The sequence below is a fragment of the Felis catus genome, chromosome C1, assembly GCF_018350175.1.
Source record: "Felis catus isolate Fca126 chromosome C1, F.catus_Fca126_mat1.0, whole genome shotgun sequence".
Taxonomy (NCBI): domain Eukaryota; kingdom Metazoa; phylum Chordata; class Mammalia; order Carnivora; family Felidae; genus Felis; species Felis catus.
In genome coordinates, this window is record NC_058375.1 from 87,862,146 (window position 1) to 87,878,519 (window position 16,374).

Sequence of the window (16,374 nt, forward strand, 5' to 3'; positions counted from 1 at the left end):
AGATACCTACATACTTTCCTGACTAAGAACACCATCCTCGCTAACTGATGAGGGAGCAGGAGGCAGGCTGAGGGGTAAAGCACAAGTTGGTGCTTCCCCGCCCACCCCACCCCCACCCCCACCCCAGGTGGGATCTGTGTGATATTCCTCAGACACTCCTGGCTAGCCAAGAACAAAGGAAAGGGGTTTAAGTGCTTGCCATGGTGATGTGGGAAACTAAGGCAAATGAAAAATTAAATTCCCTTACTGCCCACAGCCCATTGACAAGCCCTTGAAATAGGCAAAGTGACCTCTCTCTAGGAGCTCAACTCAAGGATCACACTCTGCTAGGGACAAAAGAGAACCTTAGCTTAACATTGTCCCAACCTCCAGGATCCTATAGTCAACTTCCTTTATCTCAACTGCACCAAGATATATACGCTGGCAATCATACTCCAAGCTTATGGTCCCATGATATACATCTAAAGGGTCTCGTGACTGAGGTTTTATTAAATGACAATAAATTGTATTTTCCTAGCAACAGTTTGCCCCTCAAGGTCCTGAAAACCTTGCTTTCAAAATTCCTTAGAGACTTACTCTATCCCTGACCCCCTCTCAACCTGAGGTATATAATGAGTTACCCATCACCACACCATGCAGCTCTTCCTGCCCACGGGTCCTGTCCCCATGCTTTCATAAAATCACCTTTTTGCACCAAAGACATCTTCAAGAGTTATCTAGGTCATTGGCTCTGGAGCACCCCACCATCACCCCAAAACTTCTTCACTAACAATTTATAAATCTCAGGCTATGGCCCACAAAAGTAATTGAGACTCAACTTAGAATTTTTCCTTCAAACTCACATTTCCTAATCAAGCATTGTATTTTGGTAAATCAGATGCTTGATGTTTATGAAAATTCACTGAGCTTTTACTTTTTTTTGGTGGTGCTACTGAAATAGCTGGGCTCTGAAACAGGCCTAAGAAATCATAAAATGCATTTTCCCATATAACCAACTTTTTGCTTTATGCATCAGCTTTTTCTCCTTTTAACAAATGCATCATGGATTTTCCTAGATTTTTATATTTTAATTCACTCCTGCCTTTACAGATTCAAAATGATAAGGCTGTTAGCTTTGTTTATTTTTTGACAACGGCAATATTTTCCTATTTTTAAAATACCTCTATTGTGCAATTTAAGAAAAAAATAGTGCCTTGATAATGAAGATGACATCTATTTTCCATTAAAATTTCTTTCCAAGTATAAAGTAAACTATCTCCTAAAGGTCAAGATTTCATCAATTTTGCAGAAGGTATATATGGCTGATTGTTCCCAGTGGTTCTCTCTGCTCTCTTGTTATAGAGGCTGGGAATCCACAATTCTTAAGCTCCTGCCTTTGTGTTACCCTGTTCCCTACCCTCCTTCCCTTACCACCTCCTGTCCCTTTACAATGACTAAGTTTTATCTGTTTTATCTCTTGAATGTATTTACTTCAGTTTATCTCCACCACAAACACCTTATCCCAAGATACTATCAGCCTTCCTTTGAACAACTGAAATAACCTTTTTCTTTTCTCACATCTATTCTCACCTCCAAACTATTCCCCATGCTGTAACCAGACAGACAATGAGATCATCTTACCAACATTCTTCAATCAGTTTACTTGTTTACCATTCCTAAGATATGGACTAAGCTGTTAGTGCAGCCTATCATCTATCTCCTCCTACCTGCCCAGCAGCATCTGGCCTTCCCCCTTGCACTGGCTTTCTAGAATTCCAACTCCCTCTAGACCCTTTTTCAGTTAAATCTGATTCCATGCTACTCCTGTCACTTTGCCTGAATCTACCTAGTTGGACCCTTCCCCCAGATAATTCCTCCTCACCTTTTACATTCTACCATCAGTGTCCTGTCCAAGGAAATGCCCTGATTCCAGCTCCATTCCGTTACAAGCTGACTTTTCCTTCATATCACTAGCCACAGCTTGTAATTATACATGTACTTAGTGGTCCTTCACTTATTATCTAATTGCCCCATCAGGCAATAAATTGTGTGAGGGCAGAACTATGTCTGTTTTTGCATTCCATTGCATCCCTCTGGCCTGTGGCCCAGAGTAGCCACTTAAGGAATATTTGTTGAGTTGATTACTTACTGACAACAAAAATAACAAACTATCTATAAAACAAAGTTAACTTGTAAACCGATTTATTAATTTCTTAGATTCCATATGACCTGGTTTCTCAAAACTTTCCCCAATTATCATGCAAGACATACCCCTGGTGTCACCTTGGAGACCTTTTATTTCCTTTAAATCAAATATTGTAATATCTCAAACCTATTTATACTCCAAAAATGTGCTGTGCTATTCACAGGGAACTTCACTATTTTAACCACATCGCTGATTCAGATACTTCTCCTTAAATGTGGATTTCTTTTAGAGCTTGGACTCCAAAAATCAATTCTTTTATACGAGAGTATCCATAAATAAGACACATTAATTCTTACCTGCCTTCATTATAGTACACATGATTGCTAGCCAAGAATCACCTGCCATTTATTTCTTCTGATTCTGGTCTGTGTGGAGTCAGGAGAAAATCTTTCAATTGCTCTACACCACACTAAATTTAGATTCTTCATTTACAACTCTGCAAGATGACAAACTCTTCCTCCATTATGTATGCATCTCCTGGCCCACAGTCTATGGGACTACCAGAAACATCATCTATCTCTCCTTAAGCAGTCTTTATTTCATCATTTCTACCCCTTTGCTAATATTAACAGCTGAATCTTACCTTAACATTTTGATAGAAGCAGATACTCATCCCCATGTCCTTTCACTTGGCATGATCTTGTATTTAGCCTGTACTTGTACCCTATTCACAGAATCCACCCCTCCTTACTCAAAAGTCAATTTATTTTCTGGTTATAATCCACCCTTTTTTGTGACAACTCTGGTCCACAAACATGATGATGATGGCTCACTGAAGATTTATTATCACAATTCTACAAAGTAATTTAGAACTACCATTTCATCTAACCCTCACGAAATACTGTACTTATCTTCTTTTCCTGGGTTTTGGGAGGTTAAATAGCTTAGCCAAAATCATGAGCTAAACAAATTACAGACCTGAATTCCCAGGCGAATTCTGATTGGCTCAAAGTTGGCAGCTCTAGTCTACTCTGACACCCTTAACTTCCTCACTCTTCACTGATTCTTTTCTTATTATTGGTTGTGGGTAAATACATGTGCATCATAATAACAAGAGGCAATGCATTCAATTCTGCTTGTATTGCTACCTACTGTCCCACTATTTTTTAGCCATATGGCTTACTTGGGTTGCTCTACGTGTACCTATCCCACTTCTTTATCAACCGCCTTCATTTGAACCCCACTGTAATTATCCATAAGAATTATCATGAATGCCCAACAGACCAAGTCCTGTTCTCTCATTTTCCTTCTACTCAGCTTTCAGTATTCGTGGTCTTTTCTAATATTCAACAAAGGATACTTTTTAATCTCTCGGCCCTCATGATGGTGTGCCCTGGATATATTTTCTAGCACTCAAGGACCTTTTTTTTAAAGCCATTTTATCCACATTTATGAATGAGTTTGTTTTAATCTTGGAGGATGAGAATTTTTTAGGAAAATTTATATGATTAAATCAAAAGCAGAAACAAAAACAGAGAAATCTTGACAAAGAAACGTAAGCCTAATGAACAGACTATAGCCCATAATCACTTAAAAATAAAAATTTTAAATCCAATAAATATAAGATAAAATAATTGGTTAAATGTTTTCCATCTCACTCACTGTAGATCAAAATTCAAATTACGTGAGAAGAGCAGCCACTTTCTATGGGTTTCATTTACAGACTTTGGAAATATTGGATATGAACTTGTAATACAAGAGGAGTGAAAAGTGCATACTTCTAATATAAAGCAGCAAAGTATAGTTTTAATCAAAACCCCAATTTTATTTTTTAAAAGGAGCAAAATCAGAAGCCTTTTACATTCATAATATCCAACTCCCTCACAGGTCTTAGAGTTTCATAAAGTGTGGGAAAATGTCATCTCATTTAATTGAATTTGAAATTTTCTCTATTACAAATATAAAAAGAGGTGTGTTTATATGCCAGGCACATATGCAGAGAGAAGGCAGTGGAGTATGAAGAACTAATATCCTTGAATAAAAAGTAATAACTTGTGCAGAATGGCAGTATAATATATTTTCTCCTTGAAATTACTTACAGGAGCACCTTTCTCTCCAGCTGGACCAGGAGGACCCTGGGGTCCTGGACGCCCTGGCAATCCAATTGGGCCAGCTGTACCCGCTGATCCGCGTTCTCCTGGTGAGCCCTAGTACATGGGGAAAAAAGGTATTTTATTATTAGTGATGGGAAACTGGCTTAAGAATCACTTATTTAATAGTAGAGTCTCATAGTATAGTAAATAATGTAAAGTCACTTTTAGACAATTCAAAGATCTCAAATAGGAATAGTTGTACTATTTGAATGATTAATTTCTAGCCCCAATATTAAGCGCAGATATTGAAATTAGGAAACATTGATATAAAAATTTTAATTTTTAAAGCTTTAATGTTTACAAGTATCTTTTTTTTTCATTTAAGTGTTCAAAATGGTTCACAATGCTTTATGAAACACGAATCCAATAAATAACTTATATGATTTACTCCTGTATTATTACAGATTGGCAGAATACATTTTCTAGACTAGTATTTCTCAAAGCAATTTCTGGGCTTCACCTCAAACTTGCTGAATCATAATTTCAAAGTCCTAAAAAAGAGTTCAGAAATTGTCACTGCATTAGGCTACAAATATAATTTTTTACATAATAAAGTTTGATAATCACTATCCCAGAGATTGGACTTTTTCCCAGAAAATAGGTCCTTAATTTATCTTAGAGTCTGACAGGGATCGTTGGGTTTTATTATGAACACTGACAGTATAATTCATATAATTAGGTATGTCCAATTGAGTTTCAAAGAAGATGCCATATATTTTCAACTAATTTGCTTAAAAAATACCTAATATGTAAACTGAAAAAAATAACATGTAAGACATTTAAGAAATCATTATTTAAAGAAAGAATAAGAAAATGCAAACATATTTACTAAGTCATGTAAAGCTCAAGTTAACCTATTTACTATTTCCAACTTTATTTAATGAAAAATAACAAGAACTTTGTCTTTGGATTAGATCCCTGGATGGATGGCTAAGTTATAATTTGCCATTTTCTTTTGTGATTGAACTAAATGTGAAATATTAGAAAATATGATTACTGGCAGTTTTCCTTAAAATTAAGATATTTAGATAATAACATCATTTCAAAAATTATAGAAGAAATGACTTATAAAAGCTGGAGAATACAATACCTTAACATTTATTTTCTAACATTATACTTCCCATATAATTGGAAATCTTTTTATTATACAAATATGAATTATTGACTTTGTTCTAATTTATATTTTATTAGGTAGAGAATCAATTCCATATGAACACAAGAACAGTGATAATAATGACAACAGTTTGTATCGACATAGTGCTTTACAATTTACAAAGCCATTCCACATTCATTTTGTCATTTTTATTCCCACAAAAAACCCACTGAGTTGACAGAAGCCTTAGCGTGTCAGTTTTAAAGGTGAGACCCCTGTGGCTCAGGGGTCATTTATCCTTCTCATAATCATGTAGCTAGTCAAGGGGAGCCTGGAGGGCTCAGCTGGTTAAGCATCCAACTGTGGATTTCTGCTCAGGCCGTGATCTCACGGTTTGTGGGTTTGAGCCCACATTGGGCTGTGGGCTGACAGCATGGACCCTGCTTGGGATTCTCTGTCTCCTTCTCTCTGCCCCTCCCCCACTCGTGCTGTCTCTGTCTCAAAATAAATAAGCTTAAAAAAAAAAAGAAAAATCATGTAGCTGGTCAAAATAAATCCTGACCTTGCACTCCTTGTGCTTTGTCCACAAAGCCACCACTGTTTCTCTCTACTGGTGATATCAGTGACTCCCAAGGGTTATTTAATTGGAATTTCTTTACATGTAGTGCCTATTCAATTGTATCTAAATAGTCAGTGATTACAAAAGATTACAAAAATATTTACTACTTAACTTCCTGATATGATTTTTTCTAGCTAAATTTACAAGGTACAGAGAATAGTTTTTATGTAGCCAGGTATCTGAATGCTAAAGCAATTAAAAGGAATTAAGAGACTATAGATTTGAGATTATTGGCAATAATCTTAAGAGTGCCACTAGAAAAAGTGATTTTGTCTTTAATTTTTTGCTTGTTTGTTATAGGACTATTTGAACCACTGTTGTAGATTTTTTAATTACAGTGTATCTTAAACTTAGGAGACAAATAATTTGGAGAAACTCCAAAAATATGGTGAAAGAAATCATGAAATTTAAGCTTGATATAAACAAAAAGTGACATTTTTGAGCTATAATAAGTATATATTTAAAAACAAACCTAGAAATTGTTCCTCATATTGCATAATAATTAATCAAGACTTGTTTGAAAATTAAATTTTCACCAATTACATATTTCAAATACTAAAGAAGAAACAATTACAAAGGAAAATTGCAGTTTTTTAGACAATAAACATCTAGCCTCTGTAAAAATGTTTTTGAAATTCAATAATATTAAAGAATATATATACATATATATATATGTATGTGTGTGTGTATGTGTGTGTGTGTGTGTGTGTGTATATATATATATATATATATATATATTTTTTTTTTTTTTAGAGAGAGAGAGAGAGAAAGCGTGAGTGGGGCAGAGGGCAGAGGGAAAGAGAGAAAGAATCTTAAACAGGCTCCATGCTGCACGAGGCTCAATCCCAGGACCCTGGAATCATGACCTGAGCGGATATCAAGAGTTGGACACTCAATCGACTAAGACACCCAGGCGCCCCTTTTAAAATATTTTATGAAAAAAAAAAGTCAACCACAAGTGGCATAAGTATTAACCAGGTGGCATACTTTGGATGAATAATTTCAGAGGCCAGTGCAGAAGAAAAAAATAACAGTAGAGTCCTCTAGGTATTTTTGCATTCAAGAGGTACTGCTCTAAAAGTGAAAGGAATATAAAGATTTGTCTCTACTTATTAGAGAGAGGGAGGTCAGAAGCAAAGTCTGGAGGATAAGGTTGAGGGCAAGGAGGAGGGAGGGAGAGAGAGGTAGGGAAAGGAGGGAGGAGCAGAGAGAGAGAAACAGAGACAGAGAGGAGGAGGAGAGAAGAGAGAGAAACAGAGAGAGACAGAGAGAGAAGTAGGTGGAGGAAAGGAAGAGTGAGGAGAAGAACAAGAGGAATAAGAACAAGGACCATGAAACTGAGAGAAATAGAAAGGTGTTCTTTGAATTACAAAGAGAGAAAGATAAAGCACTTTTTTTTTTGTAATAGAAAAATATCACCAGAAGACAGTATATAATGTGGCTCCCTAAAGATAAGTCTCTACTTATCTGAAACACTGGTGCAGACCACATGACCGCATTACATTTCTGCTTTAACATTTTACTTGTAAAATCTCAGAAAAGGATTACTACTCATTAGTGTTATCAAAATCTAAACTAAGCATCCAATTTAAGTGCTGAGATATTTTATTTGTAATTGACTGTACAAAAAGAGATGCAATTTTGATTTGTCAGGCCATGAAATCTTTCTCTTTAATTCTGTTTGACATTGAACCCCCATATGTTGGAAGACTACCCAAAGAAGATATCATATTAGACTGTATTGAGGTCAAGTATGAGACTAGAATGATAAGAAATTCACTAGGAAGCAGAAACCTATATTTAAAAAATGTATTATTTTCCAGTTATCGGGACTATTAAGCAATTATTGTGTTATTTACTCTGTATATGCAATATAATTTAATTCCAATATAGTTCGCTTATTTTTCAGATAAATACCGTAAGGGCCTGATGTGCCATAATCCACACAAAGATCTTCCTAAGTACTGAGTACTTCATAAATAGTGTTAGAAAGAAAAAAAAAGAATCCTTGATTGTTTGTACCACTATAATTCAAACATACTGTGCTAAATCTTAATAAATAGGAGAAAGAGCCATTTAAGACCACTTCTACCAGAATGAGCTCATATTCATTGAACATCCTCTAAAATGAGAAAACTTCAAAGAATATGGCAATGCTTATGTCATTCATCTTAATAGTCATTCTCTGTCATTCATATAGTTCATTTAAACTTTGTTAATCATTAGAATCTTTGCTTCTTGTCACTGTTACTTACAAGCTTTTGTTTGTTTGTTTGTTTTTTATTTAACTTTCAAAACCAAAGAATTGTTTTTAGTTTGGAGAATTATTTAACACATGTGTGGGACTTTTTCATTATGTTCCACCTTTGATTTTTAAAAGCTAACTATTCCTTCTTATGTACAGAACTCTATAAACAATTTGGATTAATGTATCTTTTTGAGAATGTATTTATCCTTGATCTCCCCCCGCCCAAATACTCATATACACATACTCAGAATTTCTTTACTTTAGATTTTAGTATTGTAATGTGTAAATTATTTTCTCCTAATATATCATAGATTTCACTGTCCCTCTAATACAATATGCCTGCTGTTACCTCTGAATGGTTGGTCACACTTACCTTCTACCTTGGAAAGTCTGTGGTCTTTTCCTGCACTGTTTAAAAATTCTAGCCATTCTTTAGGCACAGGATGACAACTGTCTTTTCTAAAGGTTGTACTATTCTGAGAATTTAAAGCATGAAACATCCTTCTAAATGTTTCTTGCACAACGTACCGTAGTATGCTAGGCTTTCTACCATTATTTTCTGAAGGAATAAACACACCATTGGGCATACTGAATTTTGTTCTGTAAATATCCCTATGATTTCTTCATCAATACTTCCAAAGCAGAAAATATTTACTGTATGCATCAAATAATTATAAGTAACAGCAATAAATGTAAGAACATGATAATAGAATTAGAGATATGCAGTGGTGTTTCCATGAAATATATGAACATAATAGATATGTTGAAAATTTAGGGTCTAGGGGCACCTGGGTGGCTCAGTCACTTAAGCGTCTGACTTCAGCTCAGGTCATGATCTCACAGTTAATGAGTTCCAGCCCTGCATTGGGCTCTCTCTTGTCATCACAGAGCCTGCTTTGGATCTTCTGTTTCCCTCTCTCTCTGCCCCTCTCCTACTTGCGCTGTATCTCTGTCTCTCTCAAAATAAATAAATTAACTTAAAAAAAATTAGGATCTAAATGTTTTTATGTGTAGTCAATAGAAATTTCCCAAATTTGCAGGAAAGAGAGAATCAATTGAATATATATTTTATCTAGAAAATGTGGTATTACAATTAAGAGAAATATGTATTTCCTTAACTGGATACATTATGCCAAGAAGCTATATGAAAATAATGATTAGCCTTACTTAAGAAAAGAATGCTTACTAATTCTCTACCAAAGTCTGTTTAATATTTAACATTAATCAAATAAAATGTTCATGTACATCAAGTCAAGAAAGAATGCTGATTTGGATCAATGACAATGTGTACAGTTTGTAGATATTATATGCTATTTTTTATGGTGAAGCTTAACTATTTTAATTACTCCCTTGGAGCATTCATAAGATTAAATTTCAGATTGCCATCTTGCTTGTAGAACCTGCATTAAAATTAACAATAAAAACACATTACTTTCCTGCAGTTAAAATATTGCTTCATGATCTTGTCACAGATCATTAACTTTGAAACAGTAGATGAAAACAATAAGAAGAGACTATCTGGATGTATATTTGTGCCCTAAAGTACAACTGTGATTTCTTTTTCCATTAGTTATTTCAAACATTCTATAAGTCTACATATTTCTAATAACAGCATGCTCTGCAATGATTTTGTTTTATACATCTGTAAATGAATAGTGAAAATCTCTGATGATACCTACCTATTAAGCAAATGGTCTTACAAACTTGCAAATCTTTTAAAAATATTCCCAGGCCAACTTTTAAAAGAATAAGCCTTATGAATCGCTTAGTCCCAACTGAATCATTGGAGAAATCTCATCAAAAAAAAAATGTAAAACCAATATTAAAAAGAGAACCTATTTACACATTCCACAAACACATAGTTAGAATCTACTTTCTTCTGACACTGACTGGGAATACAAAATGTATTAGGGTAGGTATCAGCCCTTGAGAAACGTTGCAAATGCATTTTTTTCCATGAAGGGTAGACATTTATAGTGATAGAAATTATTACATAGCTCTTTAACCAGCTTAGGTAAGGAACAGAGGGCTTTATAATTGTCAGATAAATAAAATTTTCCATTTAAAACAAATGCATTTGGGTTTCAACATAGATTAAATTGATAAGTGATCAGCTCCACAAAGGTGGGATTTTTGCTTATTTTTTTCACTGACCTCCAGAACTTTGAACAGTTGCTAGAACATAGCAGACCCTAAGTAAATAAACGTGTCAGTTGTATATGTGATCTTTTTCCTTTCCAGCAATGGAGCCACTAACATTCCCATCTTGAGCAAACTGACCAAGCACTCAATGGCTCACATTTCTCACCAATAAAATGGGGACAGAAATAGTTTGCCTTCAGGTTTTTGTGATGCTTCATGTGGTGATACCTCTAAGTTTCTTTGAGCAATGTCTGTCGTAAGGTATAAATGCAACAGATCTTAAGAGAACTGTCCATGAACATCTATATATTTCAAAAATAGATATGCAATCTCAAAAGAGCGTAGTGGTAAAATTCAATAGGGAAAAAAAAAAACACTAAGGTCCAGAATTTTATATGATATATTTAAGGTTGTACTATTAGAAGAATGGTAGAGATTTTTCCACAGAATAATATCTTTAATCCTAATTTAAACTGTTTGTATACTCATGTTTTACATCAATGGTGAATATTTAACACATCAAAATTGCTTAAATGGAAATAACTCACAAAAAAGGGCTAAATGGAAATAACTCACCAAAAAAGGGCTAAAAACTATAGAAATATCATTTTCCCACTTCATTATTTCCATAGCAATGGGAACATGGCAAATCAAAAGTTTTCCAAAGGCATTCAGTAGTTGTCTTTTTGTTTTATTGTTTTCTTTGCTGTGCAAAAGCAAAGGCAATAGAATATGTTGACTTGCATGAATTATAATAACCATAATATCATAAAATATTGTGATTTTAATAGTAAATATTAATCACTACAGGTCACATGTTTTCAGTTGAAAGGTGAACATTTAGCTGCTTTTAAAAGGGAGAATTTTACATTTCTCGATTTAGTTACCTTTCTTTAACTTTATGTTAGCCAATCCTCTTCTGCAGCCCTTTCCCCTAAACTTTACAATGAAAATAAAACAAGAAGCAATAGTATCAGTTTATGTTCTTGGAGCAAAGAGAACAGTGGTTATTCCTCTAACTGTTCAGACACAGGAGAACATCCAGATAAGCATTTCCTGTTATTTTCACTGGGTGTTTCATATTCTGAGGAACGTTTGTAAAGTAAACAAATGTGGTAAACAGAGAAATGATCTCATCAGGATCCAGTTAAAAGGCAGCCCACTAGAGAGGAGTTTTATAAGAAGAGAAAACTAAGATCCAGGTTATACGGTACATCTAAGGTAACACTGTTAAAATAAGGGTAGAGATTTTTTCCACCCTTTTTTATTTAAAGCATGAACACAAGTTTTTACAAACTACAATAATTCAGGTAGAAGGAGGAAAAAAATCTGCCCTTTCTTTTAAGGCAAACTTGACCTTCACGGCAAAATGAGTTTGAGGAACCCCCAAACTCCCCAGATTACACATGTTGTAGATCATAAAGCCAAAAATTCAGATAAAATATCAAGCATTACCAGAATATAAAGCATAAATACTAAATGATTAAGTCAAAATCTCGCAATATCTCAGTCTTTGGCCTTTAATCCCTACCATCTCTATCCTTTGGTCATCCCTGATTGGATGTCATAATAACCTATTATTATAAACTATAATAAACCTATATAATAAACCTATTATAATAAACCTGGATTCCAATAGAGAAAATGCGCTCTATCTCAACAAGTATGGTATATGATGAATTAATCAGTAGGTATAATCCTTTTAAGAATTTATCTATTCCTTTGATTGAGGACTAGGTAAAAGCCAGTGAAAAGAAAATTCTCTGGAATTGGGTGTAGAAAAAAAATTAGACAAAAATAAGAATTATGATAGGAAACGCATGCAAACTCCTAAGAAAGAGATGACAAGAAAAAATAAAAGCACACAAAGAGGAAAAGGAGAGTCAGAATTATCAGCAGATAGTCATGAAATAGAAATCATAGGAAAGTATGGATGGCACAATTTTGAAATCTTGGACATTCACCTTTATAAACTATACGTCTGGCCCCTTCTCATATATACTATCTCCACATTAACTGCAACCATTCTCAGGGGGAAAAATGTGGTTGTAAGAATGTAAGCCTTTTATTAAGTGCACTATTCTGTTTTAATCTTCTTGTTTCTAGAGAAATAACTATTGGTAAGGAGGTGGTTCCATATCAGAAAAAAACATATACACAAGAGAGTTTGTTTAGGGAATACACTTTCCTTGATTTTCTTTTGTGAAAATATAAGTGGTAGGTACAATCTGAGAATTTACTTGCATAAGTATGTTTATATATTGTGTATTTACACAAATATAAAATGTTTACTCAAGTTTATGTTCAACATGTGAGAAGAATTGTTCACTGCCTTCCTCTCTTGCCACTCAGTCCTTGGTTGCTTTCTGCTTTGTGTGTGTTCACCAAGACATCCACTTAGTAAGTAAACCCCCTGAGATCAGAAAACATGCTCGTGCTTTGACTGACATCTATTATCAACTCTTGTGTACAACATCATGCATACAGTGAGCGGTTGGTTTTTGCCAAACTTTAAAAGCCCAAAGTCACAGCACCTGTTGGGATCATTTTGTTTATCTTAAGTGGGAACACTAAAAACTGTTTCTTAATATATTATCACTTCTGGTAGCACAACCTTTAGAAAATTTGCTTTCCATATATAAAACTGATTTTTATTTATAGCTACAATGAGAACATGGAAAAATCATTGTTCTCATCTTGTCTTCTTTATTTTATATTGTAAGAAATTACTTATTATTTATTATGTTGTTTTATCTACTTCATATCTGTCTTCTTCAGTATACCATAAGCTATTTGCAGGAAATATCTATTTAATGAATCTATATAATTTTAGCTTAATAGACTGGCTAATGTATTCAGATATTTAATTATAGTTTTTCCATAAGAAAAGATGTATAGCAGTTTACAAAGAAGACATAAAATTTAAGAAAATATAAACAAAAAGACAAAGAAAAAGAAATAGGCAAAAAAATAGATAAGACAGTAGCCTTTTATGGCAAAAGATAGAACCAACAATATTAGTAATCTAAAAATGCATACTATAGACAAATGTCCTTCCCAACTTCAGGCCATAATCTACTGATGGGTTATGAAATCAATTCAATGGGTCCTGTCCAACACTTAAAAAATTAATTATAATAAAATAGTATACATAATATTAAAGCATATCACATGTACTTTTTTGATAGAACTGAATTTGGAAAGTTCCTAAATTTTGACCCTATGATTTCTGTAAGTCAAAGCCAAAAGAGAAATCAGTTTCACAATTCATAATTTAAAAGGGGATGGGGAAGCTAGCTAACTGCTAAAGAAATTACAAAGATTTCTAAAGCTAGGAGTAGCAAGAGATTTCTTCTAAGGATATTCATAACGAGGGCCCTGCATCAAGCAATCTCTCATATCCTCAAACAGATCCCTTTGGCTGATAAAACTCTACACATCGTAGTTCCTCCAAGCATAAGCCAATGACATCACAGCTAGACCTTTCAGAGTTCAGTAAGCCCGCTTCCGTAGGATATCATAGCAATGTGACAAAGATAACCTAGACTGTATTTCTGACTGAATGGATTATGAATAAAGAGATTGAATGTCAAAAATATTTATAAATAAACATATGGACACAAGGTTGGATGGCTGGCTATTAAATATTATATTTTGCTTTGTATGGATCAGAATACATAAAAAATATAGTGTATAATGTACAAAATTGTGACATGTACGAAGCTTAAAAATCTCACTGTGAGCAAGAACTGTTAATTAATAAAACCCCTACTTAAGGTTTTTAGTTTTAGTTCATCAATATCCTGTGCAATGAGGGAATTTATTTCTCTAGTAATCCAGAAATACACAGCACACCTAGGCTCCTTAAAAATTGCATTATAGGATTAATAAGCTAAAGATACAATGGAATACGGAAAACATCTATAGTCATTAAGTATTCAAACTGTACGTCTGGTTAAGCAGTTTGATCTCACATTCATTCAAATTAGTTATAAAGACCACGTAAAGGAATACTAAAGCCAGTTAGCTCTGATGTTAACTCCTGTAACTTTCTTCCTTTGAACAAAATTATTCACAGCAGTGGAGAAGGGTCAGGAAGACTTGGGAAAATGCAACTGACAGAGAGAAGTGGAGAGAGGTGGAAAGGTACAGAGAGGTAGAGAGAGATAGATAGAGAAAGAGAACACTTAATTAAGCAAATGCTTGCAGAGTGAGAGGCATACTTATCTGGAAATGAGTCTGTGTAATGTCTCCAAAGGCTTTTTGGCTTTTTATCTCCAAAGGACCATGAACATGGATAGGTTGTTTACCTTCTCTAAACCTCTGATTTTTTGCCTTTAAAAATGTAATGATAATATCTACTGAGGTAGCAAGAATCAAATCAAATAAAATTTATAAAGTTCCTAGCATTAAGGTTTGAAAGAATAAACACTTTTGTTTTAATATTTATTTTTGAAAGAGAGACAGACTGAGTGCAAGTGGGAGAGGGACAGAGAGACAGGGAGACACAGAATCTGAAACAGGCTCCAGGCTCTGTGCTGACAGCTCAGACTCACAAACTGTGAGATCATGACCTGAGCTGAAGTCAGACACTCAACCGACTGAGCCACCTAGGCGTCCCAAGAATAAACACTTTTAACATTGCTTCACTGCCCTTTTTTATTTCCTTTACCCTTCACATTCTTTATCCACCTTCTTTCCCACAGAGAATTTATCACGTTAATATTTTTTTCTTTAATATGAATAACTGCAAAATCCCATCCTTCTCCATTCTTATGAATTTCAGTCCTGCATTTACCATGACATGGTCAAAATCTCAAAGGCAAAGTTAGTATGAGATTGATAAAAACTCAGAACTATCTATTATAGAGTCAAGAAATTCTACAGGTTATTTTTACCCCTTCATCCTTTATGACTTAGAATTTGGCTGTCTCTCACCAAATGACCAGATATTTTCCTCTGATATGTTGATGTCACCCTTTGATCAACATTGCAAAATAGAACTTGTGATCTTTCTTGATAAATCAGTCACCACTCCTGATTCCTTGTGTTCACTATCAATTGCAACATAACACCATAAAAAGTCTTAAACCACAAAAAATAAGAATTAACATGAATAAATTTTCTGGCTAAAATATGATTTACATCTAGAAAATCAACAGTTTTCTTTCTTTTTTAAAAAATGTTTATTTATTTTTGAGAATGGGGAGGGGCAGAGAGAGAGGGAGAGAGAGAGAATCCTAAGCAGGCTCTGTGCTGTCAGTGCAGAGCACGATGAGGGACTCAATCCTATGAAATGTGAGATCATGACCTGAGCCCAAATTAACAGTCAGATGCTCAACCGACTGAGCCACCTAGGCACCCAACCTTTTTTCTTTTAGTCTTTTCATTTGGAATAAAAACTTTTCCAATCAAATTTCACAGGCAAAAAATTGTTTTAGATAGAGTAACCAAGGCTTGGTTAAAACTTATTACGAACTAGAAGTCATCATCATGAACCTCTTTAGTACATTTTATAGCAATTATAGAAATAGCATAAGGAACTAATAAATATGAATGATGTCTTTAGTGGTTCCTCTTGATGAAGAATTTTCATTGGATGATGGACACAGAATTAGATATGTGAATTTATTATGGGAAAAGGTGTTAATTCAAAATAACTGAACTCACAATGAGCATCTGTGGAACATTTCTATTAGCAAAATATAAAGACTTTTAAAATATCTTGTGACTGCTGAGAGGTTTTGGGTTTCCATGCGAAAGTCTTTGTTGTTGTTGTCTTTGTTGTTGTTGATCCTGACCAGGTAAAATTGCTCTGGGAATGGAAGGCAACACTAAGCTGTCATTCCCACAAGGACACAAGCTTGAGGTATCACTCAGCTTTCATCTTTCCTCACTGCCCACATCCAATCTTAGTAATAAATCCTCCTCTCCTGCCATCCCAGTGTTTGTGACATCTGCACTGTCCTTCGACTTCCCACTGGCCTTGTCACT

General features: G+C 34.4%; 1 protein-coding gene across 9 annotated transcripts in view; it reads right to left on the minus strand.

Annotated features, from left to right (window-relative positions):
- COL11A1 (collagen type XI alpha 1 chain) overlaps positions 1-16,374 on the minus strand; it is a 215,493-nt gene that overhangs the window by 49,366 nt on the left and 149,753 nt on the right. For all 9 annotated transcript variants that reach the window (XM_023258940.2, XM_023258942.2, XM_023258945.2 and 6 more), the window contains one exon: positions 4,225-4,332. In XM_023258940.2, coding sequence (XP_023114708.1) covers positions 4,225-4,332 — 108 coding nt within the window. The remainder of the gene's footprint in view (positions 1-4,224; positions 4,333-16,374) is intronic.